Source organism: Oncorhynchus tshawytscha, linkage group LG08 (genome assembly GCF_018296145.1).
Source record: "Oncorhynchus tshawytscha isolate Ot180627B linkage group LG08, Otsh_v2.0, whole genome shotgun sequence".
NCBI classification, from domain to species: Eukaryota; Metazoa; Chordata; class Actinopteri; order Salmoniformes; family Salmonidae; genus Oncorhynchus; species Oncorhynchus tshawytscha.
In genome coordinates, this window is record NC_056436.1 from 73557762 (window position 1) to 73581983 (window position 24222).

Below are 24222 nucleotides of genomic sequence, written 5' to 3' on the forward strand. Positions count from 1 at the left end.
CACATCTGCCAGCTCCTGAGCAGTTGAGCTCTTACTGCTGCTCTACATAGCTGTCCTCCTGTTTAGGCGAGTCACACCCAACAACACTGTCAACAACATAACCGAGAGCACAGGTGTGTTTGCATGTGAGAAATAGAGGCAGAACATCCATAGCTTTGATGTTTGATTACATAAGTGTTTGATTGAATTTGCCTGTCTATTCTTGTGTTTGGGTTTTTTGTTTGTGTGCGTTGGAGTGTGGTAATGTTGGACTAGGCATGTGGGTGTGATAATACTGTCTATATAAATGTGTCTGACTCGGCATGTCACTTGTTGTATCTCCTTCATGTGGTTATGTCATTCACTTTAGTCTGCTCTTTACTTCAGCCTGGTCCATAGGGTTGGGATGTTCAACCTGGTCTGTAGGGTTGGAAGGTTCAACCTGGTCCATAGGGTTGGGAGGTTCAGCCTGGTCCGTAGGGTTGGGAGGTTCAACCTGGTCCGTAGGGTTGGGAGGTTCAACCTGGTCCGTAGGGTTGGGAGGTTCAACCTGGTCCGTAGGGTTGGGAGGTTCAACCTGGTCCGTAGGGTTGGGAGGTTCAGCCTGGTCTATAGGGTTGGGAGGTTCAACCTGGTCCGTAGGGTTGGGAGGTTCAACCTGGTCCGTAGGGTTGGGAGGTTCAGCCTGGTCTATAGGGTTGGGAGGTTCAACCTGGTCCATAGGGTTGGAAGGTTCAGCCTGGTCTATAGGGTTGGGAGGTTCAGCCTGGTCCATAGGGTTGGAAGGTTCAGCCTGGTCTATAGGGTTGGGAGGTTCAACCTGGTCCATAGGGTTGGAAGGTTCAGCCTGGTCTATAGGGTTGGGAGGTTGGAGACATAGTTGCAAGCAAATCATAACCGACTCCAACACGTACCTCAAATCTGCTTACACCTACTAATGTAAGGCCGTAGGTTATCCGACGGTCTATTAATGCTGATGAATCAGCAGACAATGCGAGGTCAGTGCACAGAGACTCTTGTCTTTATTAATGCGGCTACATAAAAGTAGGGAAAACAATAAATGGAAAGATGGAATGGCGGCTCCTCCAAAATCGACTATAATTTCAGGAAGAGTTCTTTGTTTCAAAAGCCTTGTTCTCTGTACAGTACCCAATTACATTACAGCCAAACAATAACAGGAACACTGACTGCTATAATAAAATTACAGTCCGATCATACATTAGCCACATTATCTTATGCTGGTGCTGCTACCAGCTTAATGAAACACAACCTAGACCAATGAAGAGTGAGACTCACTGCCCATCTCCAGCTGATGTTCCAATAGAAACTGGTGCCTGGTGTCCATAAGGTTGCAGGTTTAAATCCCAGGTGGGCATTCAGCATATGGACTCCAGAGCAGGGCGTTTAACCTTAGTGCTTTCTGTTAGCCATTCAGCTGTGAAAAGAGAAGAAATGCAGCGGTGAATGAGTGATGTGAGATGTGATGTGAGATGTGATGTGATGTGAGATGTGATATGTGATGTGATGTGAGATGTGATGTTATGTGATATGTGATGTGTGATGTGATGTGAGATGTGATGTGATATGTGATATGTGATGTGATGTTATGTGATGTGAGATGTGATGTGAGATGTGATGTGAGATGTGATGTGATGTGATATGTGATGTGATGTGCGATGTGATGTGATATGTGATGTGATGTGAGATGTGATGTTATGTGAGATGTGATGTGATGTGAGATGTGATATGTGATGTGATGTGTGATGTGATGTGAGATGTGAGGAGGAGTAGAGGAGCTGCTGTGTGGATTAAAGGCCTGCTGCTCTGGAGAAAAGATGACTGTCAGATGGATCCTTTTGACATGGATCTGAAGGGGCTTTAAAATGATCTTCCTTTGCTCATTTTCTCTCTCGCTCTCCTTCTTGTGCCCCTCGTTTTCTCCTTCTTTTGAACTGTTCTTTAGAGGAGATATCATTCTAGACACACACACAGACATTGAGACAAGCACGTACACACATACACACACCCACACACATGCACAAATACTGGGCGTTCCTTTCCAAGGTGACCTCCGTATTACAATTAAGGATAATAATATCGAAATGACTGTATCAGACAGCATCCCTTCCCCTTCCCCTACTGTCTCTCCTTTTTATTATATTTTATTTTCTTCTCTTTTTTCACCTGTGCTTCCCTTCTCTCTCTCTCTCTCTCTCTCTCTCTCTCTCCCTCTCTCTCTCCTCCGCCAGACGGTCAGTCCTCCCTAGTCCTGGATCCAGAGCTCTCTGTCTCCGACCCAGCCCCAGAGGACTCCACGACACACGTAGGCACCATGACCCAGGAGGGGCAGGGACACCCCCAGACTGAACCCACTACATTCCCAGACAGCCAAAGGGAGACGCCAGCCCACCCTGCAGAGAAGCCAGCCACAAACCAAGGGCTGGAGGGGCAAAGTCTGGAGGTGGAGGGGATAGAGGGGACCAATGAGATGGAAGGGGAGGAAAGTGTTACGGTACAAAGGGAAGTACACCGAGAAAGAGAAGGTGAGGAAAGTGGAAAGGGAGAGGGTGATGAGGTAGATGAGGGAGTGGAACAAGTGATGCAGGGAGAAGGAGAGGTGCATGAAGAGAGAGAGAGTATGGCAGAGACAAGTGATGAAGAAGATGGAGTGGGGGATGAGAGGATAGATGCAGGGGATGGTCAGCCAGACAGAGAGCTAGAGAGAGAGGAGGAGAGGGAAGAAAGGGAGGAGGAGGTAGAGAAGGAGGGGGACAACATGAACACAGAGGCCACAGAGGAGTCAGAACTAGCCTGCGAGCCCGGCTGTGAGGAGGAAGAGGAGGAGGAGGGTGAGGAGGAGTTACCTCCACCACCACCACCTGAGGATCAGGAAGAAGACCAGGACCAGGACCAAGACTTACCAGACCCACCAAGGTCTCTGGACATAGTCAGGTCAGTACATGAGCAGTACATGAGCAGTCCTTGACTAGTGTGGTCATAAGTGGCTGTATAGGTCGGATCATTTATAGAACATCCTTCAACAGACTGAGATGAGTGTGTTAATGTGGAGGGCGAGTGTGTAGCTATTTAATTAAACGTTTCATTCCGATGATACTCTATGTTTCCATACAGGCTGGACAATGGAATAGGACCTGAGAATGGAATCAAAGGGCATGAAAAGGAGGATGATGAAGATGATGAAGATGAAAGAGAAGGAGGCGGCTTAGTGGAGGTCATCCATGAACACCTGGACACGTTCAGCTCCACCTTCGAGTGTTCCGTAGAGCTGGCGGACACAGAGGTGGAGGAAGAGGAAGAGGAGGGAAGGGAGAACCAGGACAGTTTCAGCTCTGTGTTTGAACGCATCGTGGAGCATGTTGTCGCCATAGAGGGGGAGGAAGAGGAAGATGAGGAAGACGGGGAGGGAGAGAGGGAGAAGAGCGGGATGGACAACAAGGACGGCTTCAGCTCGACGTTTGAGCGTATTGTTGAGTCTGCGCTTCTTCGCGGGGGGACGTGCTACAGTAGTCTAGACTCCCTGGATGTCCTGTCACTCACAGACGAGACAGACAGCTGTGTCAGCTTCGAGGCTCCGCTCACCCCCCTCATCCAGCAGAGGTCCTTTCTCCAGAGCCCTGAGCCTCTGGAGCTGGAACTAGCCACTGTCATGGAGCAGGAAGGAAGCGAGGCTGGACCCGAGGCCCAACGAGGAGAGCCTGAGGCTGGGGAGAGTGCTGCAGGCCGTGAGCTTGGATCTGGAGGAAGCCCACTGCGGACCACCATCACCGGGACCAGGTCGGAGTTTGTCCTGAGCCAGCCTGGCCGATGGGCCATCCCAAATGGGTTTCACATGAACACCCAGGGGGGAGCGGAGGGTTCTGGAGCCATACCCAACTCTATGAGGTAAGATGGCAAGGCAGGACAAAGGGGTGGGGAATTATGGTGGGTTGAGTGAGTTAGAGTTAGATTAATGGCTACGGTTAGAGTTGAGCCGGGGTGTGGACTTGAAGCTAGGGTTAGGTTTAGGGGTACAGTTAGGGTTATGACTAGAATTAGGGATATGTTGAGTGGGTCAGTAGTAGGTTGTCACAGGTTGTGGCTGGTTGGCTATCGATTTAAGCAGGGTTGATTTAGGTGAATCAAAGTGCAGTACTCAGATATCATTCAAGAAAAGTCTCTGGCCTATCCACAACTAAAGTATGTCTAGTGAAACTCACATCCAGCAGGGGGCATGAGTGAGACGGCCAGGCCAGCTGAGGTTCATTAGCAGGGGGGTCTGGTTGGTCTGGCTGGATGTCTCAGGGGAGAGTCCGGTTCATACTGCCCCCCTCCCACTGGCTGTGCCTGGCTGTGCGTGTTCTACAGGTCCAAAGCTGCAGGAGATGGGGGTCTATGCAATGGACTGTTTAGTTAGAGCTGAGAATATGAACAGCACATTCAACCTACACAAAATACTGAATGTAATCAATTCCTAGAGCAGGGGTGGGAAATTTCAGTCCTCAAGGGCATGATTGGTGTCACAGTTTTGCCCCAGCTCCAGCTAACACACCTGACTCCAATAATCACCTAATCATGATCTTCAGTTTAGAATGCCATTTGATTAATCAGCTGCGTTTGCTAAGGATGAAGAAAAAGTGTGCCACCAGTCAGGCCCTCGAGGAGTTGCCCACCCATGTCCTAGAGAAAGCATGCTAGGATCTAGTTTATATACATTGCAATACCTGTGTCAGAGTTCATGCCAAAAAACGTCAACCAGGTCCATTATCACATAGCTATGTTCTCCCATATAAGTGTAGGAATGTGAAACACATGGAAACATGAGACCTGGACATAGGTCAGGAGCCATTCTACTATCCCAACAGGACCACAGTCTCTGGGTCTAATGTTTCAAATCCTGTCAAATTGTCAGAAATCACTGCTGGGATAATGTTCTGCTGATCACTTGGTGTTCCACTTCTGAATCAGTGCAGGATATCATGGAGCTAAGTGCCTCCTTTTAGAATGTGTGACACACAGAATTCTAAAGGCTGTGTGGTGAATTCTAGAACTGATGGCATTAGAGATCATTCTGAATTCCAGGATGGATTCCAGAATGAGTGAAGCTGGCATGTGTTCCAACTCCAAAAGATATTAGTTCTTCTCTGCACTAGGGACTTAAACATGCTCAGTACATTTCTAATAGTTCTGATAGATGGCAGCTCTCTCTCTCTCTCTCTCTCTCTCTGTACTTCTGCAGATGTTATCGTTTAAGCGAGAGCCTGCTTCCTGCCCGTCAGCCACTGGCTGAATGAGACATTGTTTTGGCGGTGACATCACCGTCTTTGGCCTTCCTCTGCCCAGCGGGAGAGAGGGGAGAACACATGCTTCTAGATCATGCCAGGCTTACCAGCCACTTTTCAATCTGGAGTGGATACAGGTGTAGGGAAGTCAATTTGAGCGTAATGCATGAAAAAAAATGCTTTATAGATTAAATTCTTATCATATTTAGAGTCTCTCTATGTGCTCATGCAGCTCTCTTTGAGGATGGGTAAAGTAGCCGGAATGATCTCTTTGTTTGCATCGTTCTGTCAAACAGAGGATGATGCACAACGTCTGTTCTCTTTTACAGTCAGATCTCTACTCTGGTGCTCCCTCTCTTTTTCCCTCCCATGTCCCATCCCATCTTCTCTCTCTTGTCTCTACCCCCCCCTTCTCCTCCTCTCACTTCTCCCCTTCCCTCCCTCCCTCTCCCCCTAATTTTCTCTACTCCTCCTTTTATCCTTAACTGCTGCCCTTCCTTCCCTACCTCTCTGTTTCCCACCTCTCCCAAACCCAGCTGGCAGCCACAATGCTAACATCTTTACTGAGAATATTGTGGGTAACTAGTCTTTATCTCAGCAGGAACCAGCAGCCGCAAAAAGGAAGAGAGGAAGAGCACTCATCGACCCAGTCAGTCGGCCAATCAGTCAGTCAGCCACCCAGTCAGTTAACCAGTCAGTCAGTCAACCACCCAGTCAGTCAGTCAACCAGTCAGCCAGTTAGTCAGTCAGCCACCCAGTCAGTCAGTCAGCCACTCAGTCAGTCAGCCACCCGGTCAGCCAGTCAATCAGCCAGTCAGTCACCCAGTCAGCCAGTCAGGTAGTCAGTCAGACACCCAATCAGTCAATCAGTTATCCAGTCAGCCAGTCAGTCAGTCAGCCACCCAATCAGTCAATCAGTTATCCAGTCAGTCAGTCAGCCACCCAATCAGTCAATCAGTTATCCAGTCAGCCAGTCAGTAAACCACTCAGTCAGTCAGCTAGTCAGTCAGTCAGTATATCACCCAGTCAGTCAGTTAGTAAGCTAGTCGGTCAGTCAGTCAGTCAGTTAGTAAGCTACTCAGTCAGTCAGTCAGTCAGTATATCACCCAGTCAGTCAGTTAGTAAGCTACTCAATCAGTCAGTCAGTCAGTTAGTAAGCTAGTCAGTCAGTCAGTATATCACCCAGTCAGTCAGTTAGTAAGCTAGTCGGTCAGTCAGTCAGTCAGTTAGTAAGCTACTCAGTCAGTCAGTCAGTCAGTATATCACCCAGTCAGTCAGTTAGTAAGCTACTCAGTCAGTCAGTCAGTTAGTAAGCTACTCAGTCAGTCAGTCAGTATATCACCCAGTCAGTCAGTTAGTAAGCTAGTCAGTCAGTCAGTTAGTAAGCTACTCAGTCAGTCAGTCAGTCAGTGGGTCTGGTTCCTTGTTACAGACAGCCTATCAGTCAATCAGTTATCCAGTCAGTCAGTCAGTTAGTAAGCTAGTCCGTCAGTCAGTCAGTCAGTCAGTGGGTCTGGTTCCTTGTTACAGACAGCCTATCAGTCAATCTCCATGAGAACATTGAATTGGTTCTGGTTCTCTCTCTACAGCAGTGGGCCAGTATAGTTGAAGCTTAGCTATAATCCATATAGCTATATAGCTGTACTAAAGCCACATGAATAGGAGACCACCGACCTGAAATCCCCAGCCACTCTCAATATGAACATGAGGACACACATGTGGTCCTAGTATTACAGCTTAGAAAGCCAGCTGGTGCTACCTAGCTAGATCTGTTTCTGAATAGTTTTACGGTAGGTATCCAGATCATTGCTGGCTGAAGGATGTTTCTGTCAGAGAGAGATGCTAGGCAGGTGATGGAGTTGGAGACGGTATTGTGCCCATTGATCATGCTGTAAGACTGGGAATGCATCCCAAATGGAACCCTATTCCCTTTATAGTGGACTACTTTTGACCACAGTCCTATGGGCCCTAGTCAAAAGTAGTGCACTATAAAGGGAATAGTGTATCATTTGGGACAGCCTGGGCCTCTCTCCCCTGTGAGCAGGATACAGAGATGTGAGGCTGTAAACAGACAAGATGAAAGTCACAACCTCTATATCAGAGGAGCTGCCTCTCATTGAAGATTACTCTGCTTCATGTAATATGTGCTGCACAGACACACAGAGAGACGCAAGGATGCAAACACACACACACACGCACACTAACATACACACAGACACACAGACAGATGCAAGGATGCAAACACACACACACAAACACCAGAGAGACAGGCCCTGTCCTTGTGGGTGTCACTCTAAAGCAGTCCTTCTCAAATAGTGGGGCGCGCACCTCCTGGGGGGGCTCAGAGCGATGCGGGGTGACCCCGGGGAACATGTTTTTTTTTGCCGCAGGGAGTAGGGTTTTTTTGCACCGAACAAGAGCACACAGCAGGAGATATGAAGTGCAGATAACAAACCTTTAAGAGACACCATGGAAAAATATTTAACAGGGATGAAAAGAAAGGCGGAGAGAGACGGAGATAATGAGACAAATGTAAGTCTCCCGAAAGCTAAGACGAGGAGATATGATGAAGCGTATGTAGCGCTTGGCTTCACTGTGACTACGGTGGGGGACGAGGAAAGACCGGTATGTTTACTGTGTCTATAAATGTTGGCAGCGGACAGCATGAAGCCAAATAAATTAAGGCATCACTTAAAGACATTACACCCCAATCACGCTGATAAGCCGCTTGAGTTTTTTCAGCGAAAACGTGCCGAATATTGCCAACAATAAACCAGCACTGTTAGCATCCTATAAGGTGGCGTACCAAATTGCTCAGTGCAACAAACCTCCATAGCAGAGGAGCTGATACTGCCTGCAGCATTAGACCTGGTCTCTGTCATTTTTTTATTTATTTGATTTATTTCACCTTTATTTAACCAGGTAGGCTAGTTGAGAACAAGTTCTCATTTGCAACTGCGAATTGGCCAAGATAAAGCATAGCAGTGTGAAGAGACAACACAGAGTTACACATGGAGTAAACAATAAACAAGTCAATAACACAGTAGAAAAAAAGGGGAGTCTATATACATTGTGTGCAATTTTGCAGATTAACACTGGAGCGATAAATGATCAGATGGTCATGTACAGGTAGAGATATTGGTGTGCAAAAGAGCAGAAAAGTAAATAAATAAAAACAGTATGGGGATGAGGTAGGTAAAAATGGGTGGGCTATTTACCGATAGACTATGTACAGCTGCAGCGATCGGTTAGCTGCTCAGATAGCAGATGTTTGAAGTTGGTGAGGGAGATGAAAGTCTCCAACTTCAGCGATTTTTGCAATTCGTTCCAGTCACAGGCAGCAGAGAACTGGAACGAAAGGCGGCCAAATGAGGTGTTGGCTTTAGGGATGATCAGTGAGATACACCTGCTGGAGCGCGTGCTACGGATGGGTGTTGCCATCGTGACCAGTGAACTGAGATAAGGCGGAGCTTTACCTAGCATGGACTTGTAGATGACCTGGAGCCAGTGGGTCTGGCGACAAAAATGTAGCGCGGGCCAGCCGACTAGAGCATACAAGTCGCAGTGGTGGGTGGTATAAGGTGCTTTAGTGACAAAGCGGATGGCACTGTGATAAACTGCATCCAGTTTGCTGAGTAGAGTGTTGGAAGCAATTTTGTAGATGACATCGCCGAAGTCGAGGATCGGTAGGATAGTCAATTTTACTAGGGTAAGTTTGGCGGCGTGAGTGAAGGAGGCTTTGTTGCGGAATAGAAAGCCGACTCTTGATTTGATTTTCGATTGGAGATGTTTGATATGAGTCTGGAAGGAGAGTTTACAGTCTAGCCAGACACCTAGGTACTGATAGATGTCCACATATTCAAGGTCGGAGCCATCCAGGGTGGTGATGCTGGTCAGGTGTGCGGGTGCAGGCAGAGAACGGTTGAAAAGCATGCATTTGGTTTTACTAGCATTTAAGAGCAGTTGGAGGCCACGGAAGGAGTGTTGTATGGCATTGAAGCTCGTTTGGAGGTTAGATAGCACAGTGTCCAAGGACGGGCCGGAAGTATATAGAATGGTGTCGTCTGCGTAGAGGTGGATCAGGGAATCGCCCGCAGCAAGAGCAACATCATTGATATATACAGAGAAAAGAGTCGGCCCGAGGATTGAACCCTGTGGCACCCCATAGAGACTGCCAGAGGACCGGACAGCATGTCCTCCGATTTGACACACTGAACTCTGTCTGCAAAGTAATTGGTGAACCAGGCAAGGCAGTCATCCGAAAACCGAGGCTACTGAGTCTGCCGATAAGAATATGGTGATTGACAGAGTCGAAAGCCTTGGCAAGGTCGATGAAGACGGCTGCACAGTACTGTCTTTTATCGATGGCGGTTATGACATCGTTTAGTACCTTGAGCGTGGCTGAGGTGCACCTGCGACCGGCTCGGAAACCAGATTGCACAGCGGAGAAGGTACGGTGGGATTCGAGATGGTCAGTGACCTGTTTGTTGACTTGGCTTTCGAAGACCTTAGATAGGCAGGGCAGGATGGATATAGGTCTGTAACAGTTTGGGTCCAGGGTGTCTCCCCCTTTGAAGAGGGGGATGACTGCGGCAGCTTTCCAATCCTTGGGGATCTCAGACGATATGAAAGAGAGGTTGAACAGGCTTGTAATAGGGGTTGCGACAATGGCGGCGGATAGTTTCAGAAATAGAGGGTCCAGATTGTCAAGCCCAGCTGACTTGTACGGGTCCAGATTTTGCAGCTCTTTCAGAACATCTGCTATCTGGATTTTGGTAAAGGAGAACCTGGAGAGGCTTGGGCGAGTAGCTGCGGGGGGGGAGGAGCTGTTGGCCGAGGTTGGAGTAGCCAGGCGGAAGGCATGGCCAGCTGTTGAGAAATGCTTGTTGAAGTTTTCGATAATCATGGATATATCGGTGGTGACCGTGTTACCTAGCCTCAGTGCAGTGGGCAGCTGGGAGGAGGTGCTCTTGTTCTCCATGGACTTCACAGTGTCCCAGAACTTTTTGGAGTTTGAGCTACAGGATGCAAACTTCTGCCTGAAGAAGCTGGCCTTAGCTTTCCTGACTGACTGCGTGTATTGGTTCCTGACTTCCCTGAACAGTTGCATATCGCGAGGACTATTCGATGCTATTGCAGTCCGCCACAGGATATTTTTGTGCTGGTCGAGGGCAGTCAGGTCTGGAGTGAACCAAGGGCTATATCTGTTCTTAGTTCTGCATTTTTTGAACGGAGCATGCTTATCTAAAATGGTGAGGAAGTTACTTTTAAAGAATGACCAGGCATCCTCAACTGACGGGATGAGGTCAATGTCCTTCCAGGAGACCCGGGCCAGGTCGATTAGAAAGGCCTGCTCACAGAAGTGTTTTAGGGAGCGTTTGACAGTGACGAGGGGTGGTCGTTTGACTGCGGCTCCGTAGCAGATACAAGCAATGAGGCAGTGATCGCTGAGATCCTGGTTGAAGACAGCGGAGGTGTATTTGGAGGGCCAGTTGGTCAGGATGACGTCTATGAGGGTGCCCTTGTTTACAGATTTAGGGTTGTACCTGGTGGGTTCCTTGATGATTTGTGTGAGATTTATGGCATCTAACTTAGATTGTAGGACTGCCGGGGTGTTAAGCATATCCCAGTATAGGTCACCTAACAGAACAAACTCTGAAGCTAGATGGGGGGCGATCAATTCACAAATGGTGTCCAGGGCACAGCTGGGAGCTGAGGGGGGTCGGTAGCAGGCGGCAACAGTGAGAGACTTATTTCTGGAGAGAGTAATTTTCAAAATTAGTAGTTCGAACTGTTTGGGTATGGACCTGGAAAGTATGACATTACTTTGCAGGCTCTCTCTGCAGTAAACTGCAACTCCTCCCCCTTTGGCAGTTCTATCTTGATGGAAAATGTTATAGTTGGGTATGGAAATCTCAGAATTTTTGGTGTCCTTCCTGAGCCAGGATTCAGACACGGCAAGGACATCAGGGTTAGCAGTGCTAAAGCAGTGAGTAAAACAAACTTAGGGAGGAGGCTTCTGATGTTGACATGCATGAAACCAAGGCTTTTTCGATCACAGAAGTCAACAAATGAGGGTGCCTGGGGACATGCAGGGCCTGGGTTTACCTCCACATCACCCGCGGAACAGAGGAGGAGTAGAATGAGGGTGCGGCTAAAGGCTATCAAAACTGGTCGCCTAGAGCATTGGGGACAGAGAATAAAAGGAGCAGATTTCTGGGCATGGTAGAATATATTCAGGGCATAATGCGCAGACAGGGGTATGGTGGGGTGTGGGTACAGCGGAGGTAAGCCCAGGCACTGGGTGATGATGAGAGAGGTTGTATCACTGGACATGCTGGTTGTAATGGGTGAGGTCACCGCATGTGTGGGAGGTGGGGCAAAGGAGGTATCAGGGGTATGAAGAGTGGAACTAGGGGCTCCATTGTAAACTAAAACAATGATAACTAACCTGAACAACAGTATACAAGGCATATTGACATTTGAGAGAGACATACAGCGAGGCATACAGAGGTTATACAGGTTAGCTGATGACCGGTTAGCTGAAGACCGCTAGCAATGGTTTGCTGACTGATACCTGGTAGTTAGCTGGCTAGCTTCAGTTGAGGGGATCCGGATCCGAAGTAAATATAAGTACTTTAGAAAAAAATAGCTACATTGGGTGAGGCGGGTTGCAGGAGAGTATTTAGAAGTTGAGGTTTAGCAAAATGTTTTAAAAGATATGCGAAGAAAAATATGTTTTAAAAAAACGATATATACGATATATACAAGGGACACGACAAGACGTCCGACTGCTACGCCATCTTGGATCCATCATGTTGGATGACGCAAGTGCTGCAAAAATAACAACTATCCCTCTGTCCAATGACACTGTCGCCAGACGTAAAAATGACATTGCTAACGATCTTAAAGAGCAGCTGGTAGATAAACTCAAAGACAAACGTTTCACCTTACAGTTCGATGAAGCAACTGACAGCAACAAAGACTGTGTGTTTATCGCTTATGTACGTTTTGACATGACAAGCTCCCTGTGTGAGGATCTACTTTTTTGTAAATATGTCAGAGACAGAGCCAGAGCTGAAGAGCTATTCAGAATGCTGGACTGCTTCCTGACTGAGAATGGGCTAAAGTGGGAGAACTGCAATGGTGTTTGCAGTGGTGGTGCACAGACCATGTTTGCAGTGATGGTGCACAGACCATGGCAGGGATGAGAAAAGGACTTCGGGCACTCATCAAGAAGGCCTCACCTAATGCTGAGTGGACACACTGTGCTATACACAGAGAAGCACTGGCTTCAAGACACCTTTCCTCTGAATTAAGTGAGGTTATGACTGACATTGTAGGTGTAGTCAATTTTATAAAGACCAGACCACTAAAAACAAGAGTCTTCTCTGGTATCTGTGAGGAGATGGGAGCTGAACATCAAGCTGTGCTGTTTCACAGTGAAGCAAGGTGGCTGTCACGAGGAAAAGTCTTGTCCCGAGTTTTTGAGCTCAGAGAGCAGATAAGAATGTTTTCGGAGCAGGAGCACAAGTATGAACTCGCAGAAAAATTTAGTGATGAGAACTTCCTGGCAAAACTGGCCTACTTGAGTGACATACAGTGCCTTGCGAAAGTATTCGGCCCCCTTGAACTTTGCGACCTTTTGCCACATTTCAGGCTTCAAACATAAAGATATAAAACTGTATTTTTTTTGTGAAGAATCAACAACAAGTGGGACACAATCATGAAGTGGAACGACATTTATTGGATATTTCAAACTTTTTTAACAAATCAAAAACTGAAAAATTGGGCGTGCAAAATTATTCAGCCCCCTTACTTTCAGTGCAGCAAACTCTCTCCAGAAGTTCAGTGAGGATCTCTGAATGATCCAATGTTGACCTAAATGACTAATGATGATAAATACAATCCACCTGTGTGTAATCAAGTCTCCGTATAAATGCACCTGCACTGTGATAGTATCAGAGGTCCGTTAAAAGCGCAGAGAGCATCATGAAGAACAAGGAACACACCAGGCAGGTCCGAGATACTGTTGTGAAGAAGTTTAAAGCCGGATTTGGATACAAAAAGATTTCCCAAGCTTTAAACATCCCAAGGAGCACTGTACAAGCGATAATATTGAAATGGAAGGAGTATCAGACCACTGCAAATCTACCAAGACCTGGCCGTCCCTCTAAACTTTCAGCTCATACAAGGAGAAGACTGATCAGAGATGCAGCCAAGAGGCCCATGATCACTCTGTATGAACTGCAGAGATCTACAGCTGAGGTGGGAGACTCTGTCCATGGGACAACAATCAGTCGTATATTGCACAAATCTGGCCTTTATGGAAGAGTGGCAAGAAGAAAGCCATTTCTTAAAGATATCCATAAAAAGTGTCGTTTAAAGTTTGCCACAAGCCACCTGGGAGACACACCAAACATGTGGAAGAAGGTGCTCTGGTCAGATGAAACCAAAATTGAACTTTTTGGCAACAATGCAAAACGTTATGTTTGGCGTAAAAGCAACACAGCTCATCACCCTGAACACACCATCCCCACTGTCAAACATGGTGGTGGCAGCATCATGGTTTGGGCCTGCTTTTCTTCAGTAGGGACAGGGAAGATGGTTAAAATTGATGGGAAGATGGATGGAGCCAAATACAGGACCATTCTGGAAGAAAACCTGATGGAGTCTGCAAAAGACCTGAGACTGGGACGGAGATTTGTCTTCCAACAAGACAATGATCCAAAACATAAAGCAAAATCTACAATGGAATGGTTCAAAAATAAACATATCCAGGTGTTAGAATGGCCAAGTCAAAGTCCAGACCTGAATCCAATCGAGAATCTGTGGAAAGAACTGAAAACTGCTGTTCACAAATGCTCTCCATCCAACCTCACTGAGCTCGAGCTGTTTTGCAAGGAGGAATGGGAAAAAATTTCAGTCTCTCGATGTGCAAAACTGATAGAGACAGAAGCGACTTACAGCCAAGCGACTTACAGCTGTAATCGCAGCAAAAGGTGGCGCTACAAAGTATTAACTTAAGGGGGCTGAATAATTTTGCACGCTCAATTTTTCAGTTTTTGATTTGTTAAAAAAGTTTGAAATATCCAATAAATGTTGTTCCACTTCATGATTGTGTCCCACTTGTTGTTGATTCTTCACAAAAAAATACAGTTTTATATCTTTATGTTTGAAGCCTGAAATGTGGCAAAAGGTCGCAAAGTTCAAGGGGGCCGAATACTTTCGCAAGGCACTGTATTTGGAAAGCTAAATGAACTAAATCTACAGCTTCAAGGAAAAGATACACACCTCCCTCAGGTCACAGACAAGATCAGCTCTTTCACTCGAAAGCCTGTAATGTGGGGCAGGCGACTTGATGAAGGAACTACTGATTCATTCGAGAACCTGCATGAATTTGTTGACACTACTGACTATGATGCCACCTCAGTGATTCCATATATTAAGGAGCATATTTCATCACTGATGGGATTCTTTAAAAAGTACTTCCCTGAAAACAGTTCCCAATATGACTGGGTGAGAGATCCTTTCAATGCACCAGCTCCAACTGGTTTCAGCTCTGCAGAGGAGGACCAGTTCATTGATATGACGTCTGACTCCACATTGAGACTGAGGTTCATATCACAGACACTGAGTGAATTCTGGCTGAGTATAGAGAGGCAGTATCCACTCTTAGGGTAGAGGGCCATGGGCATTCTTCTTCCTTTTGCAACATCTTATCTTTGTGAGACTGGCTCCTCTGCTCTTGCTGCACTGAAGACCAAGTACAGGTCCCAGCTAAACATTGAGCAGGAGCTGAGAGTTGCAGTATCATGCTTCAAACCCCACTTCGAAAAGCTGTGCTCTGCAAAACGTGCTCATTTTAGCCATTAATGCTGACTTCCTCATTTAGCTTTTTTTTTTAAATCAGCACAAATTGTTTTATTCATTTTTTGTCACGACTTCCGCCGAAGTTGGTCCCTCTCCTTGTTCGGGTGGTGTTCGGCGGTCACCGGCTTTCTAGTCACCACCGATCCATGTTTCATTTTCGTTTTGTTTTGTCTGTATTACACACACCTGGTTTCAATTCCCATATCATGTTCCTTATTGAACCATTTCTGTTCTGTCCGTGATTGTTGGTGTCTTAGTGGTTGTTGTAGGTGTTAGTTTGTATGCATTTTCCTATTTGGAATATTGCTTGAATTTTTGTGAGTAAACTCAGTTGTGTTGCTCAAACCTGTGTCCTGCGCCTGACTCTGCTACATCTCTGCACCCAATCACTGACATTTTTGTTTTATAGGACAAAGTGTTATATATATTGTGCTCCTGAGTTAATGTTGCTAATCAATTTGAATTTATTATTATTTATTGATTATATTTAATTACATTTTTCAGTATCAAATGGTCAAAAAATGTTTACAGCTTAAATAAGGATTTTTGCCTAAATTTCAGGCAAGTGCATCAACACTTTAGGTCTTTTTTGTTAGAGACTGAGCAATCTCAACCACACTGCACACTGCCCTAACCCATCTGGACAAGAGGAATACCTATGTGAGAATGCTGTTCATCGACTACAGCTCGGCATTCAACACCATAGTACCCTCCAAGCTCGTCATCAAGCTCGAGACCCTGGGTCTCGACCCCGCCCTGTGCAACTGGGTACTGGACTTCCTGACGGGCCGCCCCCAGGTGGTGAGGGTAGGCAACAACATCTCCTCCCCGCTGATCCTCAACACTGGGGCCCCACAAGGGTGCGTTCTGAGCCCTCTCCTGTACTCCCTGTTCACCCACGACTGCGTGGCCATGCACGCCTCCAACTCAATCATCAAGTTTGCGGACGACACAACAGTGGTAGGCTTGATCACCAACAACGACGAGACGGCCTACAGGGAGGAGGTGAGGGCCCTCGGAGTGTGGTGTCAGGAAAATAACCTCACACTCAACGTCAACAAAACTAAGGAGATGATTGTGGACTTCAGGAAACAGCAGAGGGAACACCCCCCATCCACATCGATGGAACAGTAGTGGAGAGGGTAGCAAGTTTTAAGTTCCTCGGCATACACATCACAGACAAACTGAATTGGTCCACTCACACAGACAGCATCGTGAGGAAGGCGCAGCAGCGCCTCTTCAACCTCAGGAGGCTGAAGAAATTCGGCTTGTCACCAAAAGCACTCACAAACTTCTACAGATGCACAATCGAGAGCATCCTGGCGGGCTGTATCACCGCCTGGTATGGCAACTGCACCGCCCTCAACCGTAAGGCTCTCAGAGGGTAGTGAGGTCTGCACAACGCATCACCGGGGCAAACTACCTGCCCTCCAGGACACCTACACCACCCGATGCTACAGGAAGGCCATAAAGATCATCAAGGACATCAACCACCCGAGCCACTGCCTGTTCACCCCGCTGCCATCCAGAAGGCGAGGTCAGTACAGGTGCATCAAAGCTGGGACCGAGAGACTGAAAAACAGCTTCTATCTCAAGGCCATCAGACTGTTAAACAGCCACCACTAACATTGAGTGGCTACTGCCAACACACTGTCAATGACACTGACTCTACTCCAGCCACTTTAATCATGGGAATTGATGGGAAATGATGTAAATATATCACTAGCCACTTTAAACAATGCTACCTTATATAATGTTACTTACCCTACATTGTTCATCTCATATGCATACATTGATACTGTACTCTATATCATCGACTGCATCCTTATGTAATACATGTATCACTAGCCACTTTAACTATGCCACTTGGTTTACATACTTATCTCATATGTATATACTGTACTCGATATCATCTACTGTATCTTGCCTATGCTGCTCTGTACCATCACTCATTCATATATCCTTATGTACATATTCTTTATCCCCTTACACTGTGTATGACAGTAGTTTTTTTTGGAATTGTTAGTTAGATTACTTGCTCGTTATTACTGCATTGTCGGAACTAGAAGCACAAGCATTTCGCTACACTCGCATTAACATCTGCTAACCATGTGTATGTGACAAATAAAATTTGATTTGATTTGATTTTGACTAAAAAACAATGTTAATAAAGTTATTCTTTGTTTTAAGTTGATCTATATTCTTTTATTGTTTTCTTTAATGTTAATAAGGATGCAATGTTATGCAGAGGTGTACTTAAAACAATTTTAAAGACAAATATGACTATTTACAGTCGCGGCGGAGAGTTAGGGGGCGCAAAATGTTTACTACTTCCTAGGTGGGGAGTAACAGAAAATAATTGAGAAGCACTGCTCTATAGTAATAAAGCTCTTGGGAGAGTTCTTCTCTCTGCTGCTGAAATTCTCTTTAGATAATCCACTCATGTTCCAGCAGCAATATGCCATGAACACACACCCACACATGCACACGCATACACATACACATACACACACACACCTTTTTTAGATTTAGTCTAGTCTTAGTCATTTTGACAAAGATATCATTCACATCACAGTCTCATTTTTTGTCATTTGAATAATGATTTAGTCTAGTTATTGTCAAAATTACAAAAACAGTGGGCCATTTTGATTTGATTTATTAGGATCCACATTAGCCGATGCCATTGGCAACAGCTAGTCTTACTGGGGTCCGACACACAACCAAAAAACCAAACATTTAAAAACATTCACATGTAGTGTGTGTGTGTGCTTCTATCAGTTACACATACAGTACATACGCACAAGGAGGTCACATGGGGGAGAGGCGTTGTGCCGTGGGGTGTTTTTGGAGTTCCATGCCCTCATGGCTCTGTATAATACTGTATGTTTGCTTGAATTTGTTCTGGACCTGGGGACTGTGAAAAGACCCCTGGTGGCATGTATGGTGGGTTAAGTGTGTGTGTCAGTGATGTGTGTAAGTTGACTATGCAAACAATTTTGAATTTCCAACACATTAGTATTTCTTTTAATAACAAGAAGTGACACAGTCAGTCTTTCCTCAACTCTTATCTTACAATGAAGAGCAAGATGTTCCCCTCTGTTCTGGGCTGCAGCTTAAATAGGTCTTTCTTTGCAGCACTGGACCATATGACTGGACAATAATTAAGATAAGATCAAACTAGAGCCTGCAGGACTTGCTTTGTGGTGTCAAAAAATCAGAACATCTATTTATTATGGACAGACCTCTCCCCATCTTTACAACCACTGAAAATATGTTTTGACCATGGTAGTTTCCAATCTAAGGTAACACTAAGTAATTTAGTCTCCTCAACTTGTTTAACAGCCACACCATTCATTACCAGATTCAGCTGAGGTCTAGAACTTAGGGAATGATATGTACCAAATACAATGCTCTTAGTTTTAGAGATGTTCTGGACCAGTTTATTACTGGTCACCCATTCCAAAACAGACTGCAACTCTTTGTTAAGGGTTTCAGTGACTTCAAATTAGTGAAGTGCACCGTCTGGATGCTCCTTATTAATCACATCAGACCAACAAATATTTTTTACATCATTCACATAAGAGTCACAGTAAAATATTTTGTATGATCTCTTATACACTATTTTAGGCCCAGATTTAGGAACTTTAACTTTCCTGGATATAGCCACTATACAGTACTGTGATCACTTTATCCAATGGGTATGGATAGAGCTTTAGAACAACGTTCTACAGTATTAGTAAAAAAGTTATCATGTGGATGATCTTGTACCTGTAATGTTTGTAAACAGCCTGGTAGGTTGATTAATAACCTGAACCAGATTACAGGCACTGCTTACAGTGAGAAGCTTCCTCCTGAGCAGACAGCTTGATACCCCGTCCAAACCCTAACTCGGACGACGCTGGGCCAATTGTGCGCTGCCCTATGTGACGCTGCACCACTCCGGAGCCCCATAAGCATTTCTGTCTCTTTTATAGATGTTATATCCTTGTATTGCTACTGCTGTATCATCAAATTAATTATCTAAGTGAATCTCAGAAATGGCTAATATATGAATGTTATCTGATGATAGCAAGTTATTGACTTCATGAACATGATTTCTAAGGCTACATATATTAACATGGGTTATTTTCAACCCTTTCCTGGGTAGCTTATCAGAGATAGACCTACTATGGAAGAGAGAAAACAAAGCAAGATACAAAAAATATACATTCATTAGTGCATTAATCAGTTGGTGTGTGTAAGTGCGTGTGCTGCGAGGTTGAAGATATAAACCCATAGGCTTGGCTCTCTCATCCCTTCCAGGCCTTTGGAAGGGAGGGTGGACAATGAGCCTGTCATAGCAAATTGAAGCAATGTCCCCACGCTCTCTGGCAGTTTTCATGGCTGGGGTGAGTTCTTTCCTGTTCTGGCGCACAGCTTCAGGATATTACTTCCCTCAAGTTCTTGGCTCTTTCCAGAACAGCTAGCTACCTTGTTCATGAACCTCAGTAATGTGACCACTATCGGCCTGGGCCTATCACCCGGGCTGATGCTGTATTTTCCAGTCCTGAGGGTGTGCTCCACCTCAATCTTCCTGTGGTCCATCTTCAGTTTCTCATAGATCATTTCCCTTACTTTGACCTCAGACTCTGTCCAGGTCTCATGTGGAGATTCTGCAATTCCATTAACAACCATGTTGTACCGCCTTGATTGTCCCTCGAGATAATCTGATTTCTCTGTCATTGTTATCATGGATTCACATACATTTTATTTTATTTTTATTTTTTTATTTCACCTTTATTTAACCAGGTAGGCTAGTTGAGAACAAGTTCTCATTTACAACTGCGACCTGGCCAAGATAAAGCATAGCAGTGTGAGCAGACAACACAGAGTTACACATGGAATAAACAAATTAACAAGTCAATAACACAGTAGAAAACAAAGGGGGAGTCTATATACAATGTGTGCAAAAGGCATGAGGAGGTAGACGAATAGTTACAATTTTGCAGATTATCACCGGAGTGATAAATGATCAGATGGTCATGTACAGGTAGAGATATTGGTGTGCAAAAGAGCAGAAAAGTAAATAAAAACAGTATGGGGATGAGGTAGGTGAAAATGGGTGGGTTATTTACCAATAGACTATGTACAGCTGCAGCGATCGGTTAGCTGCTCAGATAGCTGATGTTTGAAGTTGGTGAGGGAGATAAAAGTCTCCAACTTCAGCGATTTTTGCAATTCGTTCCAGTCACAGGCAGCAGAGTACTGGAACGAAAGGCGGCCAAATGAGGTGTTGGCTTTAGGGATGATCAGTGAGATACACCTGCTGGAGCGCGTGCTACGGATGGGTGTTGCCATCGTGACCAGTGAACTGAGATAAGGCGGAGCTTTACCTAGCATGGACTTGTAGATGACCTGGAGCCAGTGGGTCTGGCGAAGAATATGTAGCGAGGGCCAGCCGACTAGAGCATACAAGTCGCAGTGGTGGGTGGTATAAGGTGCTTTAGTGACAAAACGGATGGCACTGTGATATACTGCATCCAGTTTGCTGAGTAGAGTGTTGGAAGCCATTTTGTAGATGACATCGCCGAAGTCGAGGATTGGTAGGATAGTCAGTTTTACTAGGGTAAGCTTGGCGGCGTGAGTGAAGGAGGCTTTGTTGCGGAATAGAAAGCCGACTCTTGATTTGATTTTTGATTGGAGATGTTTGATATGAGTCTGGAAGGAGAGTTTGCAGTCTAGCCAGACACCTAGGTACTTATAGATGTCCACATATTCAAGGTCGGAACCATCCAGGGTGGTGATGCTAGTCGGGCATGCGGGTGCAGGCAGCGATCGGTTGAAAAGCATGCATTTGGTTTTACTAGCGTTTAAGAGCAGTTGGAGGCCACGGAAGGAGTGTTGTATGGCATTGAAGCTTGTTTGGAGGTTAGATAGCACAGTGTCCAATGACGGGCCGAAAGTATATAGAATGGTGTCGTCTGCGTAGAGGTGGATCAGGGAATCACCCGCAGCAAGAGCAACATCATTGATATACACAGAGAAAAGAGTCGGCCCGAGAATTGAACCCTGTGGTACCCCCATAGAGACTGCCAGAGGACCGGACAGCATGCCCTCCGATTTGACACACTGAACTCTGTCTGCAAAGTAATTGGTGAACCAGGCAAGGCAGTCATCCGAAAAACCGAGGCTACTGAGTCTGCCGATGAGAATATGGTGATTGACAGAGTCGAAAGCCTTGGCAAGGTCGATGAAGACGGCTGCACAGTACTGTCTTTTATCGATGGCGGTTATGATATCGTTTAGTACCTTGAGTGTGGCTGACCCGTGACCGGCTCGGAAGCCAGATTGCACAGCGGAGAAGGTACGGTGGGATTCGAGATGGTCAGTGACCTGTTTGTTGACTTGGCTTTCGAAGACCTTAGATAGGCAGGGCAGGATGGATATAGGTCTGTAACAGTTTGGGTCCAGGGTGTCTCCCCCTTTGAAGAGGGGGATGACTGCGGCAGCTTTCAATCCTTGGGGATCTCAGACGATATGAAAGAGAGGTTGAACAGGCTGGTAATAGGGGTTGCAACAATGGCGGCGGATAGTTTCAGAAATAGGGGGTCCAGATTGTCAAGCCCAGCTGATTTGTACGGGTCCAGGTTTTGCAGCTCTTTCAGAACATCTGCTATCTGGATTTGGGTAAAGGAGAACTTGGAGAGGCTTGGGCGAGGAGCTGCCGGGGGAGGAGCTGTTGGCCGAGGTTGGAGTAGCCAGGCGGAAGGCATGGCCAGCCGTTGAGAAATGCTTATTGAAGTTTTCGATAATCATGGATTTATCGGTGGTGACCGTGTTACCTAGCCTCAGTGCAGTGGGCAGCTGGGAGGAGGTGCTCTTGTTCTCCATGGACTTCACAGTGTCCCAGAACTTTTTGGAGTTGGAGCTACAGGATGCAAACTTCTGCCTGAAGAAGCTGGCCTTAGCATTCCTGACTGACTGCGTGTATTGGTTCCGGACTTCCCTGAACAGTTGCATATCACGGGGACTATTCGATGCTATTGCAGTCCGCCACAGGATGTTTTTGTGCTGGTCGAGGGCAGTCAGGTCTGGGGTGAACCAAGGACTGTATCTGTTCTTAGTTCTGCATTTTTTGAACGGAGCATGCTTATCTAAAATGGTGAGGAAGTTACTTTTAAAGAATGACCAGGCATCCTCAACTGACGGGATGAGGTCGATGTCCTTCCAGGATACCCGGGCCAGGTCGATTAGAAAGGCCTGCTCACAGAAGTGTTTTAGGGAGCGTTTGACCGTGATGAGGGGTGGTCGTTTGACTGCGGCTCCGTAGCGGATACAGGCAATGAGGCAGTGATCGCTGAGATCCTGGTTGAAGACAGCGGAGGTGTATTTGGAGGGCCAGTTGGTCAGGATGACGTCTATGAGGGTGCCCTTGTTTACAGAGTTAGGGTTGTACCTGGTGGGTTCCTTGATGATTTGTGTGAGATTGAGGGCATCTAGCTTAGATTGTAGGACTGGCGGGGTGTTAAGCATATCCCAGTTTAGGTCACCTAACAGAACAAACTCTGAGGCTAGATGGGGGCGATCAATTCACAAATGGTGTCCAGGGCACAGCTGGGAGCTGAGGGGGGTCGGTAGCAGGCGGCAACAGTGAGAGACTTATTTCTGGAGAGAGTGATTTTCAAAATTAGTAGTTCGAACTGTTTGGGTATGGACCTGGAAAGTATGACATTACTTTGCAGGCTATCTCTGCAGTAGACTGCAACTCCTCCCCCTTTGGCAGATCTATCTTGACGGAAGATGTTATAGTTGGGTATGGAAATCTCTGAATTTTTGGTGGCCTTCCTGAGCCAGGATTCAGACACAGCAAGGACATCAGGGTTAGCAGAGTGTGCTAGAGCAGTGAGTAAAACAAACTTAGGGAGGAGGCTTCTGATGTTGACATGCATGAAACCAAGGCTTTTACGATCACAGAAGTCAACAAATGAGGGAGCCTGGGGACATGCAGGGCCTGGGTTTACCTCCACATCACCCGCGGAACAGAGAAGGAGTAGTATGAGGGTGCGGCTAAAGGCTATCAAAACTGGTCGCCTAGAGCGTTGGGGACAGAGAATAAGAGGAGCAGGTTTCTGGGCATGGTAGAATATATTCAGGGCATAATGCGCAGACAGGGGTATGGTGGGGTGCGGGTACAGCGGAGGTAAGCCCAGGCACTGGGTGATGATGAGAGAGGTTGTATCTCTGGACATGCTGGTTGTAATGGGTGAGGTCACCGCATGTGTGGGAGGTGGGACAAAGGAGGTATCAGGGGTATGAAGAGTAGAACTAGGGGCTCCATTGTGAACTAAAACAATGATAACTAACCTGAGCAACAGTATACAAGGCATATTGACATTTGAGAGAGACATACAGCGAGGCATACAGTAATCACAGGTGTTGAATTGGGAAAGCTAGCTAAAACAGTAGGTGAGACAACAGCTAATCAGCTAGCATAACAACAGCAGGTAAAATGGCGTTGACTAGGCAACGGGGCCGACAGATAAAACATAAACAAGCAGAATGGAGTACCGTGATTAATGGACAGTCCAAAGTGCATCAGCTATGTAGCCAAGAGATCAGTGTCCAGGGGGCAGCGGTGGATGGGGCAGGGAAGCTGGACTGGCGAGTGTTATCCAGGTTGAAAAAAGTTAACAATGACTAAATAGCTTGTAGCTAGTTAGCTGGTTAGCTTCTGGAGGTTCTTGAGTGTGTTCTGAAAATAAAAAATAATAGCGATTCCGTGTCACATTGGGTGAGGCAGGTTTCCGGAAAGGTATAAACAGATTAAAAATCAAAAAGAGATAGAAAGTGAGTATGGGTCCGGTGCGTGTTTGGGACGCGGCGATTCAGACGGTTAGCAGGCCTGTGCTAACAAGCTAACAATTCGTAGGCCTGGGCTAAACAAGCTAGCAGTTAGCAGGCCTGTGCTAACAGGCTAACAGTTCGTAGGCCCGGGCTAAACAAGGTAGCAGTTAGCGGACCGGGGCTAGACAAGCTAGCAGGCCGAGTTTAGCAAGCAGGGAGATAGCGAGGGCTAGAGAGTTGGCCTTTGGGGGACGTCGCGATGGGGTGA

General features: G+C 46.3%; 1 protein-coding gene across 2 annotated transcripts in view; it reads left to right on the forward strand.

Annotated features, from left to right (window-relative positions):
* Nucleotides 1-24222, forward strand: part of LOC112257023 (PH and SEC7 domain-containing protein 2-like) — a 78797-nt gene that overhangs the window by 17167 nt on the left and 37408 nt on the right. For both annotated transcript variants that reach the window (XR_006083932.1, XM_042325936.1), the window contains exons 2-3: nucleotides 2229-2931; nucleotides 3112-3882. Coding sequence is in view for 1 of the 2 variants with exons in the window: in XM_042325936.1 (XP_042181870.1) it covers nucleotides 2312-2931; nucleotides 3112-3882 (1391 nt within the window). In the remaining variant the exon portion in view is untranslated. The remainder of the gene's footprint in view (nucleotides 1-2228; nucleotides 2932-3111; nucleotides 3883-24222) is intronic.